This window comes from Polyodon spathula, chromosome 8 (assembly GCF_017654505.1).
Source record: "Polyodon spathula isolate WHYD16114869_AA chromosome 8, ASM1765450v1, whole genome shotgun sequence".
Taxonomy (NCBI): domain Eukaryota; kingdom Metazoa; phylum Chordata; class Actinopteri; order Acipenseriformes; family Polyodontidae; genus Polyodon; species Polyodon spathula.
The window spans coordinates 41,989,718-42,011,660 of record NC_054541.1 but is presented as its reverse complement, the minus strand read 5'-3'; the positions used below and the strand labels follow the sequence as shown (position 1 = coordinate 42,011,660).

Genomic DNA, 21,943 nt, shown 5'->3' with positions numbered 1-21,943 from the left:
TATGTGGTTTGTTAGTTTATCACATTCTTCAGTAAGTGAAAATTATGAATACGTCATGAATACCTCCAGCACTTTAATCACCAAGCATGTTTCACTGCTATTGATGGATGTAAGACTTACTCAAAGCAACTGCACAATGTAAGTTCTTCCTTTCACTCCATTATTTCCAGTACTAACAATGCCTTGCAAACAGTGTTGCTACCACAGGCCAGTCAAGGAAATAACAGTGTGCCAAATGCTTTTCAAAATACTACACTTTTTTCTAAGTTCAGAGTTGCAATGAAAAGGACTGAAAGTACAGTAGTATAAATCTTAGAATTTCCATTGAATATTTTTACCTTTGGGCATTCTCTACACATAAAAATTGTGCAAGACCACAACCCAGGCCTTAATGCTGAGTGACGCATGAACTACTAAAGGATTATAACATTGATCAAGATAGCCCAGGGATAATCCACATCCATTCAAGACAGGCTTAAAAGCAATCAGTGATGTGATGTTATAGAAAACACAGATGCTGATAGGGGGAAAATCGGAATTAGATCTTTAGCTGAAGGCAATGGCTGTTAGTGAAGGTTGAAGATATAGACCCACTTTATAAGATCATTAAATGCAATAGAAAAACAGGTCTGTAATAGACCATGTTTATGAGATTTGCTTTAAAATGAAAATACATGTTGGCGATCACAAGAGTTTCTTTTAAAAAAAAGTGCACATTTAAAACCTATCCAGCTAATAGAAGGCCAAAACAGTTCATTATTATTACATTATTTTGTTAGCCAAAATCACTTGATGTTTGGATCACTAAAATAACCCCCAACGAGGTTTAACTATTTCTAAAATATTCTGTATACATTGTAGATAAAAAAACGGGAAATTTGCAAAACAGAGTGCTGTGCAACCTGCTAAATTATAAAAGCAAATCCAGCAAAGGCCAATGAGCATACAAGGACATGCTTCCAGGCCCAGAAATTGTATGGATAGAACTGGCTACTAAAACACATTTAACATGAAATATTTTTATAAACCTGCGAATATAAGGCCATAACCTTAAATGGTATTAGTACCCACGATTGCTGCGGCAGCTTTGTAAAATTCTTGCTCAAATGGGTTGATTTTTCTTGTAGGAAACCCACGATTAAACTTGACCTAGGAAGTTATAGAATAAAGATGCGTGCCAAATATGAAGAAAAAAAATCTCAAAGTGCAAATTCATGATCACATTATAGATGCCACATTGGGTCAGAGTTTCAAAATGAAGGGAGTTTTCATAACATTGTAATTGGTTTACTAGGCAACAGAAGCTGCAGCAGCAATGTTACAAAAATATACAAGCTCCCTTCACAAGGATGCATAATTACAGCTACCAGGATCTTTAAAAAGTAAATAAATACAACCTACATCTAGTACATAGTATGTATGCAACAAGTGTGTGATGGTGGTCCACTATGAAACACGCTATATAAAAATAAATATTATAAATACTTCCATATACTCTCAGATTCTGATACTTTTGATCTGTTGTGCTAAAGAATGCCCTTTAAAAAAGGAAGGAAAAAAAAAAACAGGACTGCTCTGGTAATTTACTTCTACATCAGGTTAATGTGTTCAATCTGTGTAACAGGGCCTTTCAAAAAGTCAAGTCAAAAAAGTAAACCAATACTTCTAGAATGACAAAAAAAAACAAAACAAAAAACATTATTAACCCATCATTACCCACAGAAATAAGCAAATGTGTTTTCTACACATTAAGTATTTACAATCCATATATATATATATATATATATATATATATATATATATATATATATATATATATATATATATATACACACACACAGCTCTGGAAAAAATTGAGACCACTGCAAAATTATCAGTTTCTCTGGTTTTACTATTTATAGGTATGTGTTTGGGTAAAATGAACATTTTTGTTTTATTCTATAAACTACTGACAACATTTCTCCCAAATTCCAAATAAAAATATTGTCATTTAGAGCATTTATTTGCAGAAAATGACAACTGGTCAAAATAACAAAAAAGATGCAGTGTTGTCAGACCTTGAATAATGCAAAGAAAATAAGTTCAGATTCATTTTTAAACAACACAATACTAATGTTTTAACATAGGAAGAGTTCAGAAATCAATACTTGGTGGAATAACCCTGATTTTCAAGCACAGCTTTCAAGCACCTTGGCATGCTCTCCACCAGTCTTTCACGTTGATGTTGGGTGACTATGCCACTCCTGGTGCAAAAATTCAAGCAGCTCAGCTTTGTTTGTTGGCTTGTGACCATCCATCTTCCTCTTGATCACATTCCAGAGGTTTTCAATGGGGTTCAGGTCTGGAGATTGGGCTGGCCATGACAGGTTCTTGATCTGGTGGTCCAGACAAGGACAACCTTGTACTTGGCTTGATTCATGCCAAAGCTGCCCGATTCCAGCCTTGCTGAAGCACCCCCAGATCATCACCGAACCTCCACCACATTTCAAAGTGGGTGCGAGCCACTGTGGCTTGTAGGCCTCTCCAGGTCTCCGTCTAACCATTAGACGACCAGGTGTTGGGCAAAGCTAATAATTGGACTCATCTGGGGGTGCTTCAGCAAGGCTGGAATCGGGCAGATTTGTCTTTGTGAAGGACGCATGAATCAAGCCAAGTACAAGGTTGTCCTGGAAGAAAACTTGCTTCCTTCTGCTCTGACAATATTCCCCAACTCTGAGGATTGGTTTTTCCAGCAGGACAATGCTCCATGCCACACAGCCAGGTCAATCAAGGTGTGGATGGAGGACCACCAGATCAAGACCTTGTCATGGCCAGCCCAATCTCCAGACCTGAACCCCACTGAATACCTCTGGAATGTGATCAAGAGGAAGATGGATGGTCACAAGCCATCAAACAAATCCGAGCTGCTTGAATTTTTGCACCAGGAGTGGCATAAAGTCACCCAACATCAATGTGAAAGATTGTTGGACAGCATGCCAAGACGCTTGAAAGCTGTGCTTGAAAAAATCAGGGTTATTCCACCAAGTATTGATTTCTGAACTCTTCCTATGTTAAAACATTAGTATTGTGTTGTTTAAAAATGAATCTGAACTTATTTTCTTTGCATTATTCGAGGTCTGACAACACTGCATCTTTTTTGTTATTTTGACCAGTTGTCATTTTCTGCAAATAAATGCTCTAAATGACAATATTTTTATTTGGAATTTGGGAGAAATGTTGTCAGTAGTTTATAGAATAAAACAAAAATGTTCATTTTACCCAAACACATACCTATAAATAGTAAAACCAGAGAAACTGATAATTTTTTCCAGAGCTGTATGTATGTATGTATGTATGTATGTATGTATGTATGAATGTATGCATGTATATACACACACACAAGATTTGTAATGTTTTTTAAATGTCTTGTTCAACAGATTTATTGAACAGCATTTATTGAAAATGTATACCTTTTTTCCCCCCCTTCCACTTTATTGGAAATGTGTTACATTTTTTATTAAACAAAGCTCCCAGCTTCATCCTTGTGACAAGCTAATTCGAATAACTGCTTTTGTTTAGATCATATCTTCATTAAGACCACTATGATAAAAATCTTTTGTTGCATATATGGCTGCTTTCACAGACCCTCATTAGCACTAATCTTGGACTACCTAACGCCGGGCTTACACTGCACGATTTTTGCTGATCGGTGACGAGCTGAGGAGTCAGCAACTAATGTCTTAAAATCTGGGACAAAATGGGTCGATAAGTGCGAGAGGGTCTACGATGCCCCGATAATGGCTTCTGCGATCTCCAGATGCTCTTACAACGTCCTGACAAATTTCTAACATGTCAGAAAACTTTAGTCCCCGACAAAGCAATTCGCGAAGTGTGCAAGGGGCTACGGGCAGATTTCTTGATGAATGCTGCCAGTAGCCAATAGGACAAGTTAGCAACAATGGCGACGAAGAGAAAGGTTGTGCCCCGCAAGGTGTGAAGCCTTGAAATTGTGGAAAGGATGGTGGAGATGTGGCAGGAACATCCATATCTCTTTGACATAAGTGACATTTCCTATCATGATCGCTCACTGAAGGAACAAAGACGGAGGGAAACTTTGGAATTTCAGGTACCTGGCAAGTAAATAATTGTTATAACTTGTTAACGCTGAAGCAGGTACTGTGTGTGCTCTCATGGCAATCAATTTCTACAGTCACTTGTATTCGTTATCCCTGTCAAACCCCTACTGTAGGCTTGTACTGCTAATTAATCAAAATACGAGGAGGGGTGAGTGTCTGTGTGTCAGTGTGAGAAATACAGAGAATGTAGATTATGCTGTTGCATATTTAAAAATATGACAAACTTGTAGTAGCCTACTATTAAAGTTGTATTCTAGTCTGTTCAAAAGTGCAACACCCGCTCGTAGTACAAAATATTTATTAGTTTAAAAGTCTTCAAATTATTCACCAGAATTTGGTATTCTGTTGAAGGCCAATCTCCCACCCCCATCTTTTTTTTCGATTTTATAATTTTGGATGCACCTCGACTCGAGTTTGTTCACAGCACAGACGTCAAGGAAATAAATATTGATATTGCTATAACTGGTATAAACGTTTATCGCAATAACATTTGTGCAGTGCAGTCTATGGCCCTGAAGTATAAATTTTCATCATGCTGGAATTTGCAGAGTATGAAATTAGCAATATCCACGGTCCAATTATACATACATAGTACTTACATATTCAAAATGCATGACTATGCTTAAAGTTACCTATAGTTGCTTGGGCTGTATGTGTTTGCAGTCTGACCCCAACATGAGAGGATCATGTCTAAGATATAATCAGGTGCTAAAATGTAACAAAAATAAAATTATATATTTAATTAACTTTCTTTCAAATGTTTTCAAAACTACATATTAATTTTAATATGTTTCAATGTACACCCAGAGACATTAATTATTCACCACCTCTTCACATAAAAATTAAAACCACACTCAACAGCTAGACATCAACATAGACGAACGATTAAACCAGTCAACTTAAAACCTCAGCGCTCACCCACTTAATTTCCACTGTTTCCACTTAATAAAAGGGAACAAGTCGTAGACCACAGGTGCCGTTGCCAACCTAAAGAACTAGAGAGATCAACATAAAGAGTTCACATGAAATAACCCAGTGCAGGAATGGGAAAAAAGTGATTCCTGTGGTTTACCTTTAAATAGCAGCAGTTCCCAGATAGTGTCTGGAGTTGGTTTTGATGCATGACTTTAGTTGTTATAAAAGGGACCACCTGGATATTAACATGCAAAGTCTGTAATTGTGTATAAAGAAACAAAGAAGGAAAATTACTTGATACTTGAAACCCACAGTTATTCATTTAATCTTTTCAAGTAAACCAAATACATATCAGTATGCCTGCCTCTGTCAGTCTCAGTCAATGGAGATGTATGTAAAAATATACTAGTATTTCCTGAACGCAATGGAAAGCAAACAGAAAAAGGGAGGCTTTTAACACTTTCTTGCACTCTGAAATAAAATAATCCATGGTGTTCTAATCTGACATCTGGGAAAAGTCTTCACTTAAGAGCAATATCTTAAAGTGTCATTTTATGTATTGGTTCTCCTTTCCCTGGTCGTTTTATAGTGTTTGAAATCATTGAGTTCTAATCCTCCACTATTTAGTTAATACTATTTTTCTCCAAATCAGTCTTTACCAGGATTTGAAACTTGCTTGCATTGAAGAGACTTGCTCCCCCTCTCCCCCCCCCCCCCCCCCATCAAACCAAAAGCTTTCTTTCAACTCTGCTGGCCCAACCTATTCTACATACAAAGATAGTAAATTGAAAGGTGATTTTGTAACAAATTTGAAAGGAACAAGGAAGTCTGTTCTATCAATATAGGCAGTTGGAATTCTCCAGACAAGCTCACTAAACGGGAAAAGACAAATAAAGAAAGATGATAACTCAATATTAGATCAATAGAACAATATACATTGCAAAGAATCATAAAGGCAAGGAAAAGGTGCAAAAATATATAAATATATGTACCGAATTCTGCCGACATTTTCGATCCACTAAAAAAGGGCTTACATATTCTCTGCAAGTAAAAAAAAAAAAACTGCAGTGTCCATTGTGAAAAGACAACACGAAATAATAAAAATGAACATCCAGAGTAGCACCATAGCATTTAAATGTTCAATACAAAAAATGGTGCCCGAGTTACAAGCTATTGCACTGTCAAAAAAATGGATTGTAACATGGACAGGAAAGCGACTCCACGTCTTCGTTATCTGAGCCCTACCCTGAATCATTCAACGCACAGAGCAGCTACTTATAGGCAATTATTTCTATTTCACATGAGCCACGAGGTTTGCCCGGAGGCATTACTTGTGCAGTTATTAAAAATCGGTAATTTTGGTGTTAATGTGACTTTCAGCTGGGGGGAGGAGGATTGTTCAAACCAGGGCGTTGACATGGGAGAATTCGGAATATCTTTAGAAAGGTTTAGTAGAATTCTACTGTACTGACCAAGGTACACTTGTGTTAAAAGGTTTATATTCCGATCCTTAAATTATCAATTGACAATGATTTTGATGTTCCGAAGCAATGAATGGCAATGGACTTAACAGCCAGTGCTATAAATATCTGCATGCCCAATTACAACTCATGATATGGGCATAGCATAAATATCCCTATTAGCTGGACTAGTCCACTGTTGCAATAAAAGTAAAAATTTATGAACCTTACTGATTTTCAAAACCCATCTCGATGTCTTTAAGGTTATCTAAACATAACTACTGTGTTATGACTGACAACTGAAATTATTCCCCATGGTCATTACTTCCTTGTTGGTTTTATTTAATTTTGCACATCCTTAAGCAAACAATAACTACCAAAGTGTTTAAACAGGGTTCCCTTGACACTGTTAAACATTTTTATTAACACTTCCCAAATTGATAGCAACGTTTATTCGAGGACGTCAACATGAGGGTGGTACCAAATTGAAGTAATACGATACACACACTTTTTATTAAATATATAGTACTGCTTTCAAAAATATATCAATTAACTAAATGTAAAGTGAATGAACAGAAGAAAAATCTAAATCAAATCCATATTTGGTGTGACCATCCTTTGCCTTCAAAACAGCATCAATTGTTCTAGGTACACTTGCACAAAGTTAGGGATTTTGTAGGCTTATAGTCAGGTGTATGATTAAACAATTATACCAAACAGGTGCTAATGATCATTAATTTAATATGTAGGTTGAAACACAATCATTAACTGAAATAGAAACAGCTGTGTAGGAGGAATAAAACTGGGTAAGGAACAGCCAAACTCTGCTAACAAGGTGAGGTTGCTGAAGACCGTTTACTGTCAAAAGTCATACTCCATGGCAAGACTGAGCGCAGCAACAAGACACAAGGTAGTTATACTGCATCAGCAAGGTCTCTCCCAGGCAGAAATTTCAAGGCAGACAGGGGTTTCCAGATGTGCTGTCCAAGCTCTCTTGAAGAAGCACAAATAAAACGGGCAACGCTGAGGACCGTAGACACAGTGGTCGGCCAAGGAAACTTACTGCAGCAGATCACGCTTACTTCCCTTTGCAATCGGAGGATGTCCAGCAGTGCCATTAGCTCAGAATTGGCAGAAAACAGTGGGATCCTGGTACACCCATCTACTGACCAGACTTCTCCGGACAGAAGTGGCCTTCATGGAAGACTTGTGGCCAAAAAGCCATACCTCCGACGTGGAAACAAGGCCAAGCGACTCAACTATGCACGAAAACACAGGAACTGGGTGCAGGAAAATGGCAGCAGGTGCTCTGGACTGATGAGTCAAAACAGAAGGTAGTTTGTTTGCCAAAGTGCTGGACAGCGGTAGACGAATGAGTGTCTGCAGGCAACAGTGAAGCATGGTGGAGGTTCCTTGCAAGTTTGGGGCTGCATTTCTGCAAATGGAGTTGGGGATTTGGTCAGAATGAAGTACACGCAGATACTTATCCATCTGCAATACCATCAGGGAGCCATCTGATTGGCCCCAAATTTATTCTGCAGCATGACAACGACCCCAAATATACAGCGAAAGTCATTAAAAACTATCTTCAGCGTAAAGAAGAACAAGGAGTCCTCGAAGTGATGGTATGGCCCCCACAGAGGCCTGATCTCAACATCATCGAGTCTGTCTGGGATTACATGAAGAGAGAGAAGCAACTGAGGCTGCCTAAATCCACAGAACTGTGGTTAGTTCTTCAAGATGTTTGGGTCAACCTACCTGCCAAGTTCCTTCAAAAACTGTGTGCAAGTGTACCTAGAAGAATTGATGCTGTTTTGAAGGCAAAGGGTGGTCACTTGAAATATTGATTTGATGTAGATTTTTCTTCTGTTCACTCGCTTCGCATTTTGTTAATTGATAAATATAATCTATTAACTTGGAAATTTTTAAAAAAGCATTCTTACTTTACAGCATTTTTTCACACCTGCCTAAAACTTTTGCACAGTACTATATACACATACATACATACATACATACATACACACATACATATATATGCCTCACTGTAATAATAATATATCCAGAACCAGCATAGATTTTAGAAAGCTACACAAATTATGTAATTCAACATGAACCCCATTAACCCAGGTGTCTGACTGATTCAATACAGAGATACATATTCAATATGAACTGGCTAAACAAAGATATGCCTTCAGCCTTACAGTAAAATGGATGAAGTGAAGTTTACAATGTGGACTGCATCCAATGTAAACACCTAAATCTCGCCTTGCACTCACATTCAAAATTAGGTTTCCACAGCTTTGCCACAAATATTTACACAGACATGAAGTTAAGAGCTTTTTAAAAAGCAGCAAGAGGCCAGCTTCTGGTGGTTTCCTATTGACTACTCTTTCATTAGAGCTGCTCTTGGCAGTTGGACCCGTTTCTTTATTTCTTCAAACCTATCAAAAGGATTTTATTTTATACATTTCTCTACATTCATAAATCATTTCAACCAAATCATGTCTAATGTAACAGTAGGTTAAATTGGACTAAACTGCTAATTTAAAGAAAATCATTGGTACAGTAACTGCCAAGGACACTCGACCACCACCATCTTTTATTTATTTATTTTTTGATGATCTACACGCCATCTGAAATATGAACTTCAGCATTAGTGCCCTGAACAGCATGATAACATCTCCGTTTATCTTACCAAAACTAAAAAAATCTGTGTGTTGTTACTAGTTTTTAAAGAGATAAGATCTTCGCAAAACGCGTCCTCCGAAACGTGCCTCGGCAAGCCACCTTTTTTTCGCACTGCAGGTCCACAGCGAAGCCATCAGACCTATAGTGCCAGAGGACAACACAGATCTGAATGGCTCCACAGCAGACCTGCAGGCACTCCGACGGCCACAGGAGTCGCTGGTGCGCGGTGAACCAAGGATTACCCTGCCGAACTCGGCCCTCCCTACCTGTGTGGCACTCGGCCAATTGTGCACCTCCCCCTGGGAACTTCCAGTCACAGTCGGCAAATTACATAGTCTGGATGCGAACCAGCGATCTCCAGGTTACAAGGCGCATCCTGCAATCCACGTGGGGCGCCTTTACTGGATGCGCCAGTTGATTTATTTTTTTAAATGAAAGAAACTTTTTTGTAAAACCAGGACAACCTGGTGTTTGTCCACTGTTCTAGACCCTACTTTTTATAAGGAGAGAGAAAATCTTTACTTTCTCAACCAGAATGAAACAACAGGCTAGAGTAACGGAAAACCAGCATTTAAGGGACTTTTAAACAAGGCACTCTATGTCTGTTAGATACATTAACCCGCCAAGGATAACACATTATCTGTGTTATAGAAATAGTTGGCCAAAATTACCTAAATACAAATCATAAAGAAAAACATTTAAATTAAAACCAGGCAAACAATTTCCAAAAAGGTCCATGGGTCTATTTTAAAAGGAGTAAGTAGCTTTTACATTTTAAATGCTTTTTTAAATTTAACTAATGTTTTTAACATGTTCCTATATCGGGTGTTTGCAAGTGATTATTTTGCTCCAATATTGAGCCATTACAAATTGTTTAAAATCAGCCTCTACATGGCTTAGATCTCGCTTATAGAATCATAAGTGCTGGGACTAAACAGCTTTTCTTATTCCAGTCAACAATGCGAGTTCCATCTCTGCCAGCCCCACCTACTCTCTTTCTCTCTCCAATATACAAATAAAGTGGGTGGGGCCAAAATCCAAAGATGCTGCAACAACAGATCATGCACAGTAAAGTACAATCCCGGTTTCACAACTGTACCATGTAATGTTATTGCATTACAGGATTTGAAATCACAAAACAATAGTGAATGGAAGATAGATTCTACTTATGTAAAACTTGATAAAATGTGAAACACTAGATACCAAATTCCTATTAAGAAAGGGCAAAAGAAACACAAATTACTTGGAGACGTCAATGGCACCTCAACCTTACAAAGGAAACAGTATCACATCCACACATGGAGGGTTTTATGAATCGTGGGTAGTCTCTTAAAGACTTACAATTCCCCTGAAAGCGTCCAAGTACAAGAGTTCTATGCCAAGGTCGTACAAACTCAAAGAAAATCTGTTATTCTACTCTGCAACGTTAATCGGTCTTGGGCATTTACAGGTTCATAGCACTGTTTGCATTATACATTTCATTATTCAAATGTATGGTTTTCTACCTGTAGGAACAGCAATTCTCAATGTTATGAACAAAGAATTGGTGTCAATAAGGCCTGGGTTTTAGACACCTTGCTTACAGTTTATGACCTGTAAACAGCATCAGGGAAAAGCCCAGCCTTATGATCATGCAATACTTAACAATAACAAACGAATGTTACCAACCTCTTCAATTTCTTTTGCTTTTTCAGCAATTGCTTGAGATCTTCGATCTAGAAAATCATCATCAAGAACTCTGTTGTCTTTACTTGTATGTGGCTCCTCTGGTTCATCTTCAAAAATATTTTTTTCATTCTTAAACAAAACAAAAAACCACAACAATACAAAATGTTAAAGGTTCAAAATACTGTCATTTACTGTATGACAACATTCTTTATGTTGATAATACAGTTTAAATTAATAAGAGCTTTTTATACTACTTACCTGAATGGAAATCAAGCAAATTAATTCCCTGAGCTCTACTTGTTTTAATTTTTTGCCAAATCTACTCTAATGCCAAGATGCATATCACTAATATTTTACTGCTTAAATAAAATGAAAGATCAAATTAAATCGGTTTTACAATGAAGCAAGATTTATTTTCCCATGGTGCACCTCATTTGTCAACAGACAAAGGTGTGGGCTAATCCTTGACTCATGTGTTTGCAACAGGATATATCATCAGATCACTTCTCTGGACTAACCAGAATGACACCAGGCTTCCAACAGGTGCTGACAGAATTGAAATGCATCTCTTATGGCTTTGCTTAACTATGGATTTACATGAAAACACCTCAATGTTGTAAAATGTAACTTTTTGGCTCCTACTGATGGCAATATGAAAACTCACTTTCAACACACTGGATCTGCAGCCCTAAACATATCAAACCTCTTTTAAAATGACCTCGAATATGACTGACATGCTGCAAACCCCCTGAAATGCCACCGGATTTAACCCATGTGCACATTTGATTTAGAAACTAGACAGTAAATCAAAACAGCTTGCATAAAAGAAAACTAAATTAAATAATGGATTTGTAAAATGTTTCTACTATGTCTCTTCTGTAGTAAGGCTACTACCTGTGAATACCACATTTTGATGGTCCCTTAGTCTTAATAAAGTTTCACTTTACACATGGCCTATGGAAGTAATTGCTACTTTGTGTGAAGGTATCTTTTGTACATTATTTAGGTTATATGTCTAGACAGAGCAACATCTAATAATGTAATACATACCAGAAAGCAGAAGAGCCATTTTCTACCCTTCAACATTGATTAATAAGAAAAAAATAAATAAACTGCTGCGAGAACACTACAAGATTCATCACAAATACCGGCTTCCTAGACAGTCACGACTCAAAGATTGTCTTCCATTAACCAAATAACCGGAGCTTTCATTGGCAACACACAAAAGAAATCTGCAATGCCCCATGAAACCAGCCTTTTCAAGTGATCCGATACGAGTTACTTCAGCAGCCATTTATAAAGCCTTTATAAATAGACATATTGTAAAGCAAAATATGTATACAGTGATATTGTAGTTATAAAATGCTTCACTTCAAAATCGCAATAGAGACCCAAGTCTTATAAATATTCATGCGTTGTTAGTTAATAACAAAATAATTCTTACACTAACTAAAGATTGTTGGCATATCAAAAACCTTCCATAAAATTAAAACCAAGAGGGGAATCTGTCATCGGTGTAAAATCTTTAGTGATTCGTTCTGGTCATGCTCTGAACAAGCACACGTTACTGGCATAAACACGTGCAAGTTCATAGAAGTAGCCAAGAGAGAGAGAGTTGAAAGTGAAAATGAGCAACAGTCTGTGAATAGCACCATGTTTCCATGCAGCTACAAGGTTAGTGGCTTATGGAAAATAAATAAATAAATAAATAAAAGTGTGCATGCAAGTAAAATGTTGAATAATATTTTTAGCATCTTGTATTTCATAATGGTCTTACATATTCCTTCTGAGTGTCAGATAAATCTTGTTCATTAGATTTCTCTAATACGTCATCAGGTCTCTCACTTAATGCTTCTGTAGTCTGACACTCTGGTGGTCTGCTGCTTTTATCCAAGCTTATCTGAATAAATAAAACACAAATCAAACAAATAAAATGAATTTGACCATACACGTTCGATTAATTGGATAATTTGATGAGTGATGACAGTATCTTTGTTGGTTGTATTGTAATGACCCATACTGATACAATATATGCCACTAAGGAAAGATAACCATTTAACATAATGCATTTCACATGCCAAGAATACCACTTCTTACAGCCAAGACAGCCTTTGCAAAGTCCAACAAATTGTATTCTAAACCTGACCGTCATGTAGCTTTCTTTCTAAAACCTTAAACTATGTCCGTCGAATTAAGTAATCGAGTTAGATAGCACCAAAAAAAAGGGAATGGCTTTGATTGAAACAACTTAAATTACATTATAAAATAACTGCAGTTGCTCAAGGTCTCTGACATTATTTATCCATGACACCAGCAATACATGTTTTTTATTTTCATTTCTGCTTTAATTACATTTTCTTTCAGTGTTTGCAGTCACTACACAAGGCTCTCGAATTGCATAGTAAACATTTTGCAGAGAAAACTGAGAATAAAAACAATAATCAATATGTTCAACAGCCTTAAAAAAATGAACAGAACTAGGCCGTAACCACTATCCCTTTGAGCACTGTTCTGTGTACATAGCATGCCCCAAAAAGACCACATATGGATGCAGTTAAATTGATGTTGCAATATAACAAAGAACCAATGTAACTATTCTATGTTATAGGTAACCCTGTTCCCACTACTGAATGTATATAACTAAATCATTCAATGTAGGTGGTACAACCAGCATCTCAAATCAGTTACATTCCATCTTTTCAGGTAGGTAGAGAGAGGTAGACGTATTAACAAATAATAAAATCCTACAAACTAGCACATGGCCAATAACATTTTGTCGAAAATCATAACAAAGAATGTATCTGAAGTAGTATCTGAAGAAACTTGATTTCTCTCTCATATATATATATATATATATATATATATATATATATATATATATATATATATATATATATATATATATATATATATAGATATAATGCTAATAAAATTCCCTTGCACGTATTCCTCCCTAACGTGAACTGCATGTTCAAGGGTAGTCATTAAAGGTAGTACTTATTTTACAGCAGCATTATGTTCAATAATTCAATATGTGATGGCAACAGGTGTGCAACTATAAAAGGGCTTTTAAACACCAAAAGTATAAAGCAGTTTCTTTAAAGGTTGATACAAAACTCAATTTATTTTTAGAGGCATCAGGTTCTTAATGGTCTCTATAGTTGTGACCTGCTGTGCTGTACTGCATTAGCAGCTGTTTGCAACCATGGCTAATAAAATGTACCTTTGAAGTCGGCAGAGATGTAGAACTCAGTGGAGAAGCATCTCTTGAAGTGTTTAAGGAATGGGTTGATGGCCTCTCTTTGCCTATGGAGGGGAAAAAAAATAATTCTGCAGGACTTTTTCTATTTTTTCCTCAGCAGCATTTGACAGAAATAATAAAACAATAAACAGGCAGCAAACATTGGTGCAGTAGTGTTTATCTGATGTTTCCTCTTCCAAACATTGATGTTATGTAAGGAAACAGTTTTGTACAAAATACTTTTACAATAGAATAATATTATAACCATGGCAACAAAGTTGCTTCATCTGTGATTATTCAAAATTTACTTCAATAAAAACATCTGCAATAACTTAATGTTTGAATGCATAATGTATGTATTTTGGGGGATTTTATGTGTTTGGTTCTTCTGAACACAAACCTAATCGTAAATGTATTCTGTCCAGTTAAGCCAACAGACAACTAGGAGACTAAACAGAACAGCATTTATAGCAAAGTACGAGGGGGGACGGGGACACAACACTATTTTCTAAAAGATTCATTGAGATGAATTGGAGCAGCTGGGAAAAATAAATACAGACTAATGTAAGTTTTGACAAATAAATCCCTGAGGATTTAGATTCACAGTTAAAAAGATATGAAATGTCCCTCTAAATATTTTAAGAACAGGGAGGATTGATTAAGTCAATGCTTGAGAAAAGACAACCAAAAGAGATTAACTACCAAAATAAGGGATTTTTGTTTTCACAATCTTGAATTAAAAGGTCCACTTATCCCACATCTTGTCAGGATTTATTCTCGAGACAGAGGAGTTGAACAGAGACAATTTAACAGTTTTTGCATTTGCACATGACATGGCATTCCTAAACATGAACATTGTGGTTGCTTAAATATGTGGATTTTTTTGTTTTTAAACTGATGCTCAAAACCAATCATATGATGCATTAAAAAGTCAGGAATTCCATGAATTTTAATCCCATCAAGCACTCATTAAAAAGATGCTGTGTGCTTATGAGAAAACCAGAGAAGCAGAGCAAATGTGTCTGATGTAGCAAAGAATGCATATAATTAAATATGACAAAACCATGTTGTGCACATATACTAAAAACCAATGTGGTGGTCTTTTTAAATTTAGTTGGCGCCAATGGATTTTTTTTTTTTTATCCCATCCCCCCCAATTTGGAATTGGCAATTGGACGTATTGATCTCGGTCCACCACTACAACCTCTGCGACGACTTCACGAAACAGCGGCAGACTCACGCTTTCTCCGAAACGTGCCTTGCCAAGCAGTCTTTTTTCATGCTGCAGGTCCACAGTGAAGCCATCAGACCCATAGTGCCGGAGAACAACACAGATCAGAATGGCTCCACAGCAGACCCGCACGCGTTCTGCCAGCCACAGGAGTCACTGGTGTACGGCGAACTGAGCACTCCATACCTCTGCGGAGCTCTGCCAATTGTGCGCCACACCCTGGAAACTCTGTCGCCAAATGATTTCCAGGCCCTTTCACACCTAGTTCGTTTGGAGAGGATAATTCACACTTGAGTTTAGTTGACACTCAAGTTTGGTTCATTTTGGCAGGTGTGAAATGTCCAAATGCATCAGAGTGCGCACCAAACAAGTGGACTAAGACTTACTTAAATAGGTGGTCTCGGCCCAATTGAGAGGGAACTGTAATGCATTTCAACCTCAAAGTCGGACAGCGTGAAAGCAATCGCATTACAATCCAAGACACAAAGGAAACCAAAAAAAACTGATGTAATGCATAACCCATAGTACATTGCACATGGAAAGCACGCATAGGTGCGTTTACTGTATGGTATGAAAAAAACCCCACAAATTAACGAAAACGTCAGTGTTCCTCAGCGGAATGTCTAACACAGGTTTCGTATGGACATTGTAACAGCAGATGTCAAACAAACCAAATGAACATACATTATGTAATTATTACAGATATAGTATTTAATAGCAGCTCTGTACATTTACATCCGCTGATCCAAACGTGTAGACCTTTCTATAACCGACAGTTCATTGAAAGAATAGATGCAGGTAGTGCATGCATTTTGCAGGATATCGTGGCTTAGAAAACGGCTATGAAGCCGATTGCAAAATTAAGGAGGGATTTACAACATATCGCAAAAACATAAATTGGACAGCTATTTTTAAAATTGTGCTTGATTGCAAGAATAAACCATTGTAAACTAGAATAAAAATAGGCCTACGTTAAGCTATTGTAGGCTACATTGATGCAGAGTAGCCTACAGAAGCTTACCATAGGCCTATTTTTATTCTAGTTTACAATGGTTTATTCTTGTATTTTGTTTAATAAACAAACACAGCATCTATCTCAGATGTTCTCTTAAAACGTGTATTTCAGTAAAGTGCTTTCTAAAAGCACTGTGTATATAGGCTCCATATATATAAACATGAAATTAACTTAACTGGCTTTCTGCTTATTAACAGCTTCGGTTATTAACAACTTTTGGCTTGGAACCAAGGGGTCGATAAAAAGCGGCATCTACTATAGTAGTACTATCACAGGACTGACACAGGTGGAACCCTCCTTGTTTATATGTTCACTGTAGGCGCTTTACTGATATCGCCTATAACATCTGTCTAGGCATCAACAGGAAGATATTTTGGTCACATCCACAATCATATTTCACTTTAAAAGCAAATACAATCTGGTGCGATTGCAGTTGTGAATAGTAACTTAAACTCACTTGCTTGCTTTGTTTAATATTTTTCAGTGTGAAACCAAGTAAAGAAAAATTGCAACATTTTAGTTTGTTTGCAAGTGAATTCTGAATCAGATCTTTATATAAACAAACTAGGTATGAAAGGGGCCTCCAGACTATAGGGTGCATCCTGAACTCCACGTGGAGCGCCTCTACTGGATGCGCAACTCTGGAGCCCCAATATGGCCTTGTTATTCGGAGTATATTCTTGTATTCACATCAGATTTCTTGGAATACGTTTGAATTGTCCAAATACAGCATGCAAGCAGTGAGGGATTTGCCTGTGTGTTCACCCAATGTAAAACCCATTGCAAGGCTTCACTGTGCCAAAGGCAACACTAAAACCAAATGGAACGTTTCAGAGTCTGCTTTCTAAAGGAATACTGGTCCCATGAGGCACAGATGTGAATGTGAAGGAAAGGTGGGCGTACTCAATACAGAGCGTTAATGATTTGGTGATGAAATTTGAAACTGATTAAGGTATTTAAAATTTAAGGCATAGTAAAATACGAGACGTTCCACTTTTTTTTTTTAAGCAAACATTTTGTTACATAAAATCAGTGTGGCTGCAGAGTAGCCATTTAACCACTCCCAGATCCCAGTTTTGAAACATATACAATAGTTTTTAGGAATAGTTAAAACTTAACCAATTTCACTGCTTTTTACATGTACGTTTTAGTCCAAGATAGAGTACAGATAGCAGCCAATCTAGCAGTACCTAATTGTTCATGCTCCAGTACCTTCAATACCGATGAAGGTATTAGAATACAAATGCCTGAAAGCCAATTACCATGGATGATAAAATAAGATCAGGAACTGCAGTCAGGAAATTGGCCGATTTAAATAGGAAATGGAATGCCTTAAAAAGGTTTTCTAAGCTGGAAGCAGGCTAGTAATCCAAAACAAGGATAACTTTGGTTGCCATTTAATGAATGTCTGGAAAATGCAACCATGTCTTAAAATTCAATAAACCTTAGGAAAATGTATGCAACCCATAATGAAAAGAAAACACACTTCAAGGAGAAACACAATAAGATGCTTAAAATAAATCAAGTTAGATTTGCTTTGCTAATTAATTTGAATAGACAGCCATCAGCAACAGATCTGCAAATCATTTTCCTCTGACTTACCCGAGGATTACTCCTCCTCAAATAGTGATGATTCACCCCTCATGTAGAGAATTCCTGGGTCTGAACTGCATACAGTACACCTCGAGTGAGTGAACAGGGAATCCTGTCAGGCAGGCGCCGATGGGATTCAGAGCAATGCTATCCCAGAACAAGGGCCCTAAGCTTATTTTCTACTTGCAGTGTATTAGCAGAAGTGACAGTAAGAGGGTTTGCTATCTAGAAATTTAAAAGTTTCTAAATATCAAGAATATTTAATGGTATATTTTACCAGGAGATCTGAAATAGACTTTGCCCTAAGAAGCTTTTCCCCCAAGTTGATAATCTGTTGAAAAATGAAACATGTTCTAAAATATATATAAAACTTGTGCCTGTGTTCATATTTCAGAATCATCCATAACGCAAGAACTCTGCTGGAGGTGACGAAGTGCACATTTGTATTACAGATTAACCTATAATACTAGTTATGACAATTGTAGTTTTTGAATGCGTTTACTGATAATTGAGTTTGAAGACCCAAGCTTCAGGAGTAAGAGTAGTTTTCCTGCTATGATAAGTCCAGTAAAAAGTGCATAATATGACAGTTATTTAAAAATGATGTGTACTACTTATAGTACAGATTAAAACTTCATGTCGAGATCAATGTAGAAAGGAACAGCATTTTCTGCAAAGCTATTCACATTTATATTACATTTACTAGTGTGACAAATTTCAGATTATACATCATGGTCCAGTTGCTTTATATGTCGCTTGTCATCGTGTGCATACGTTGAGAGAATTAGTTTAAAATATCCAGCTAACAGTATTCACTATCTGTTTCTTTCAACTAGTTTGCAATGGACCAATGTTTTTAAATTTACATATGATAGTATAATTTCAGCAATTTAGTACTAGTCAATTATATGTATGGGTTACATGCCCAATAACATGGTAGTCATTGTCCTGAAAAAGTAGCCCTAGAACAGCATTTACTAACTAATCCATGTAATCTGCTGCCTATACAGGAGTTATTTATAGAATGGACATGGCATTTAAACAGCTGTACATGAAAGCAACTTGCAGTAAGATTTATATATTCATCTGCAGGGAATTCAAAGAGAGACCTGCATAACCTGCATGATAAATTAACTGCAAGACAGGACTGGATAACCTTTAGGAGAGATTACAGAGAAAACAGGAGAAAGAGAACAACCTCACTACAGGAAAGGCGACAAAAGGAAACATTGTCAGTCAGGTTCACCTGGATAAGTAAAACAAGAGGGAAAAGCCAGGACAGCTTTCTGAAAATGAGCATCCAACAACAACTGTGCTGCTAACATAGGACCGAAACACCTTGACTGCTGTCATACCATGCGTTTTGTATTGTGTACTTCAATTATGGAAAAAACTAACTGTTCAAATGATGTCATGGCAGCTTCAAATAAAAATATAAAAAATTGGACTTCATATCCAATGACAGAAAACAAAGTTACTGTCCAACTTCCTAAAAGTTGGAATCTTTAACATTAAATACATTTAAACTCTTAACATTTCGTAGTATTAACATGAATGATCTTTAGGTAAAGCACACAAGAAAATAAGTCAAGTACACTAAAGTTAGAGTACTGCAATTTATTTTGTTTTGTTTGTGTTGAAGCGTTTCAGCTTATTGGGAATTTGTTGTTTGGCAAATCGCGGTAAGCATTTTACAATGGGTAGTCCTGTGGGGACTTAGACAGATGACTGTAATTTATTTAATTCAGGTCAGTATTTGAACCCCATAAATGAAAGGAAAGTGCAATCATCAGGTCAGAAACCAGATGAGCAACAAGCTGGGATGGCAAGATTATATTTAAAAAGATAATTGAGTTCTTAAGATTTTGGAACAAAATTGTATCAACCAAATCCATTTAAAAGGGGACTCCATCCAATCTATTTGAAATCTAGAAAGTTTAGCATGTAGCACAAGTTTAAGCTACAGCATGTAAAACACAGACACCTAGCAATGGTTTTCAAAACATTAACAATCAGTATGAAGTAAACAGTGTTGTAAGACACATTCATTTGTAAAATTTCCGTTCACCAGAAAATGGTAAGCAATGCAAAAGGGGGGGAAAAAATGCTGTTCTGCAGCCACTGGGTCCTAGAAAATGGTCTTTAGGACATCAGCTTTCCCCACACAAGTCCTAATTTGGCAAAGTTCAGTGACATTTATTATTGAAGTTCATTCATATTCCAAATAAAACAATTAAAGTGGTCCATTTGGAAACACACCTACAGCAAGTCATTCACTTGCCATTGCCTTTTGTGAATCTTGTTGCGTTGCTGTGTTACAGTAGGTATGGCAGAAACAGACAGCTGGTTAGTAGAGGACTCCAAGAGACCAGATATTTTAACCTTTTAATGGCTTGGGTAATCATCATCTTAATGTGCTGTTTCATGACCGATGATGACACCTGGTAACAAAAAGGCCTGGTAACAAAATCAAGTGGCAAGCTCCAGGGGTCATGGCAGATTGATTAAAAAACAACAATAATCAAACACATACAAAAACACTCCCAAGACAGTGTTGTGCTAGTTTTGGAAGAAACTATTAGTTAACAGAACTGTAGCAATAATTGTGATTGCACAGGTCATGTTACAAAGACTGTGAACAAAGACTTGAGCTGAACTGCTTCAGAAGCAATCTAAGAAAAACATAGGCTGTAGTCTGGCAAATGCAATCATTTAACCCTTCCCAGTAATTGATTTTCTTCATCCCAGATCAGACTTCAAACCAGTAGCCACTTCAACCATTTACATGTCCACAGAGACCTTTTAATTGACTCCAAAGTTTACTGATCTTTTCAGATGTCATGAAAGGATCAGAGACATTTCCAAGGATTCATTCATTCACCTAGTAAAAAATAGTATGTGATTTAATGATCTTTAACAGCTATGATCATTGTGAGGTTAAGCTTCAAACCAGTAACAATGAATAAGGAAGGATACATGGGTATTTATATACAAGTAAAACAAAACCAGTTGCAATGTATGTGTAAATTATACTGTACATATTACACAGTTATCAGAAACCACACATTATAAATCTTTTGGAAAAGGTTCATATACCAGAAGTATTTTTCAATAGTTTAAAAAAAAAACAAAAAAAACAATAAAACATGTTCATTAAAAAAATTATAGCCAAGCTTGAACAACTGGCACAAAAATCTAGTCAATCACATTCAGTCTGTCGGATCACTACATTGGGAATGCCATTGCAGCTCCTGGAGCAATGTGTAATACAAGTCAGTCTCTGCATTATCTACTGCATATTCACCACGGTGCATAGTTTTGTGGAGACAGAGATGTATAGTTTTAAATAAGTAACCGTTTATTCATTTAAAAAACAAATGAAATAATTACATTATTTTTGTTGACAAAGTATATTTTGCATCCTAACTTCTGACTTAAACGCAGCATCAATATCCATGAAAAATACTCAAATTAATGCTTGTTCATTTCTGACAGGATGTTAGATTACATTTCCTTTCTTAAATGTTTATACTACAGAATTAAACCCATGACATTTCAAATTTATTAAATGAGGTATGGCAAAATTAATGTGGAGAAGACTTTGCGTGCTCATGGAAAAAAATATAATGAATAAACAACCTTAAAAACTGCACACATCCTAGTGTTCTATCTATCAATCTAGCCATCTATCACACACACACACACACACCAGAAACCATTATAAAAATGTAACACTTAGAAAATGGTTTAGGCTAAAAGTTGACATTTTAAACCATTTCAGGGGTTTGGGTCTGGTAAACTTTAAAAGGCAGTGATGGTTAAAGGCCTTTACTAATACACATATTTTCTTAAAGTTGTATGCAGAACAGAGCTTGGGAAAACTACAGGGCTTCTGTATGAAGCTGGAATTACTTTAAACCCTGCTTGATCTTAGCTGCATTCTCTTTCAAACAGACTTGATGGGAACTGCTGTATACCACTAATGTTTGAAGTGGTAGTAAACCAGATGCATTCCCT

General features: G+C 36.6%; 1 protein-coding gene across 2 annotated transcripts in view; it reads right to left on the bottom strand.

Annotated features, from left to right (window-relative positions):
* Nucleotides 1–21,943, bottom strand: part of LOC121319974 (periphilin-1-like) — a 63,835-nt gene that overhangs the window by 12,641 nt on the left and 29,251 nt on the right. For both annotated transcript variants that reach the window (XM_041258007.1, XM_041258008.1), the window contains exons 7-9: nt 14,070–14,152; nt 12,624–12,746; nt 10,847–10,975 (exon numbers count right to left, since the gene is read on the bottom strand). In XM_041258007.1, coding sequence (XP_041113941.1) covers nt 10,847–10,975; nt 12,624–12,746; nt 14,070–14,152 — 335 coding nt within the window. The remainder of the gene's footprint in view (nt 1–10,846; nt 10,976–12,623; nt 12,747–14,069; nt 14,153–21,943) is intronic.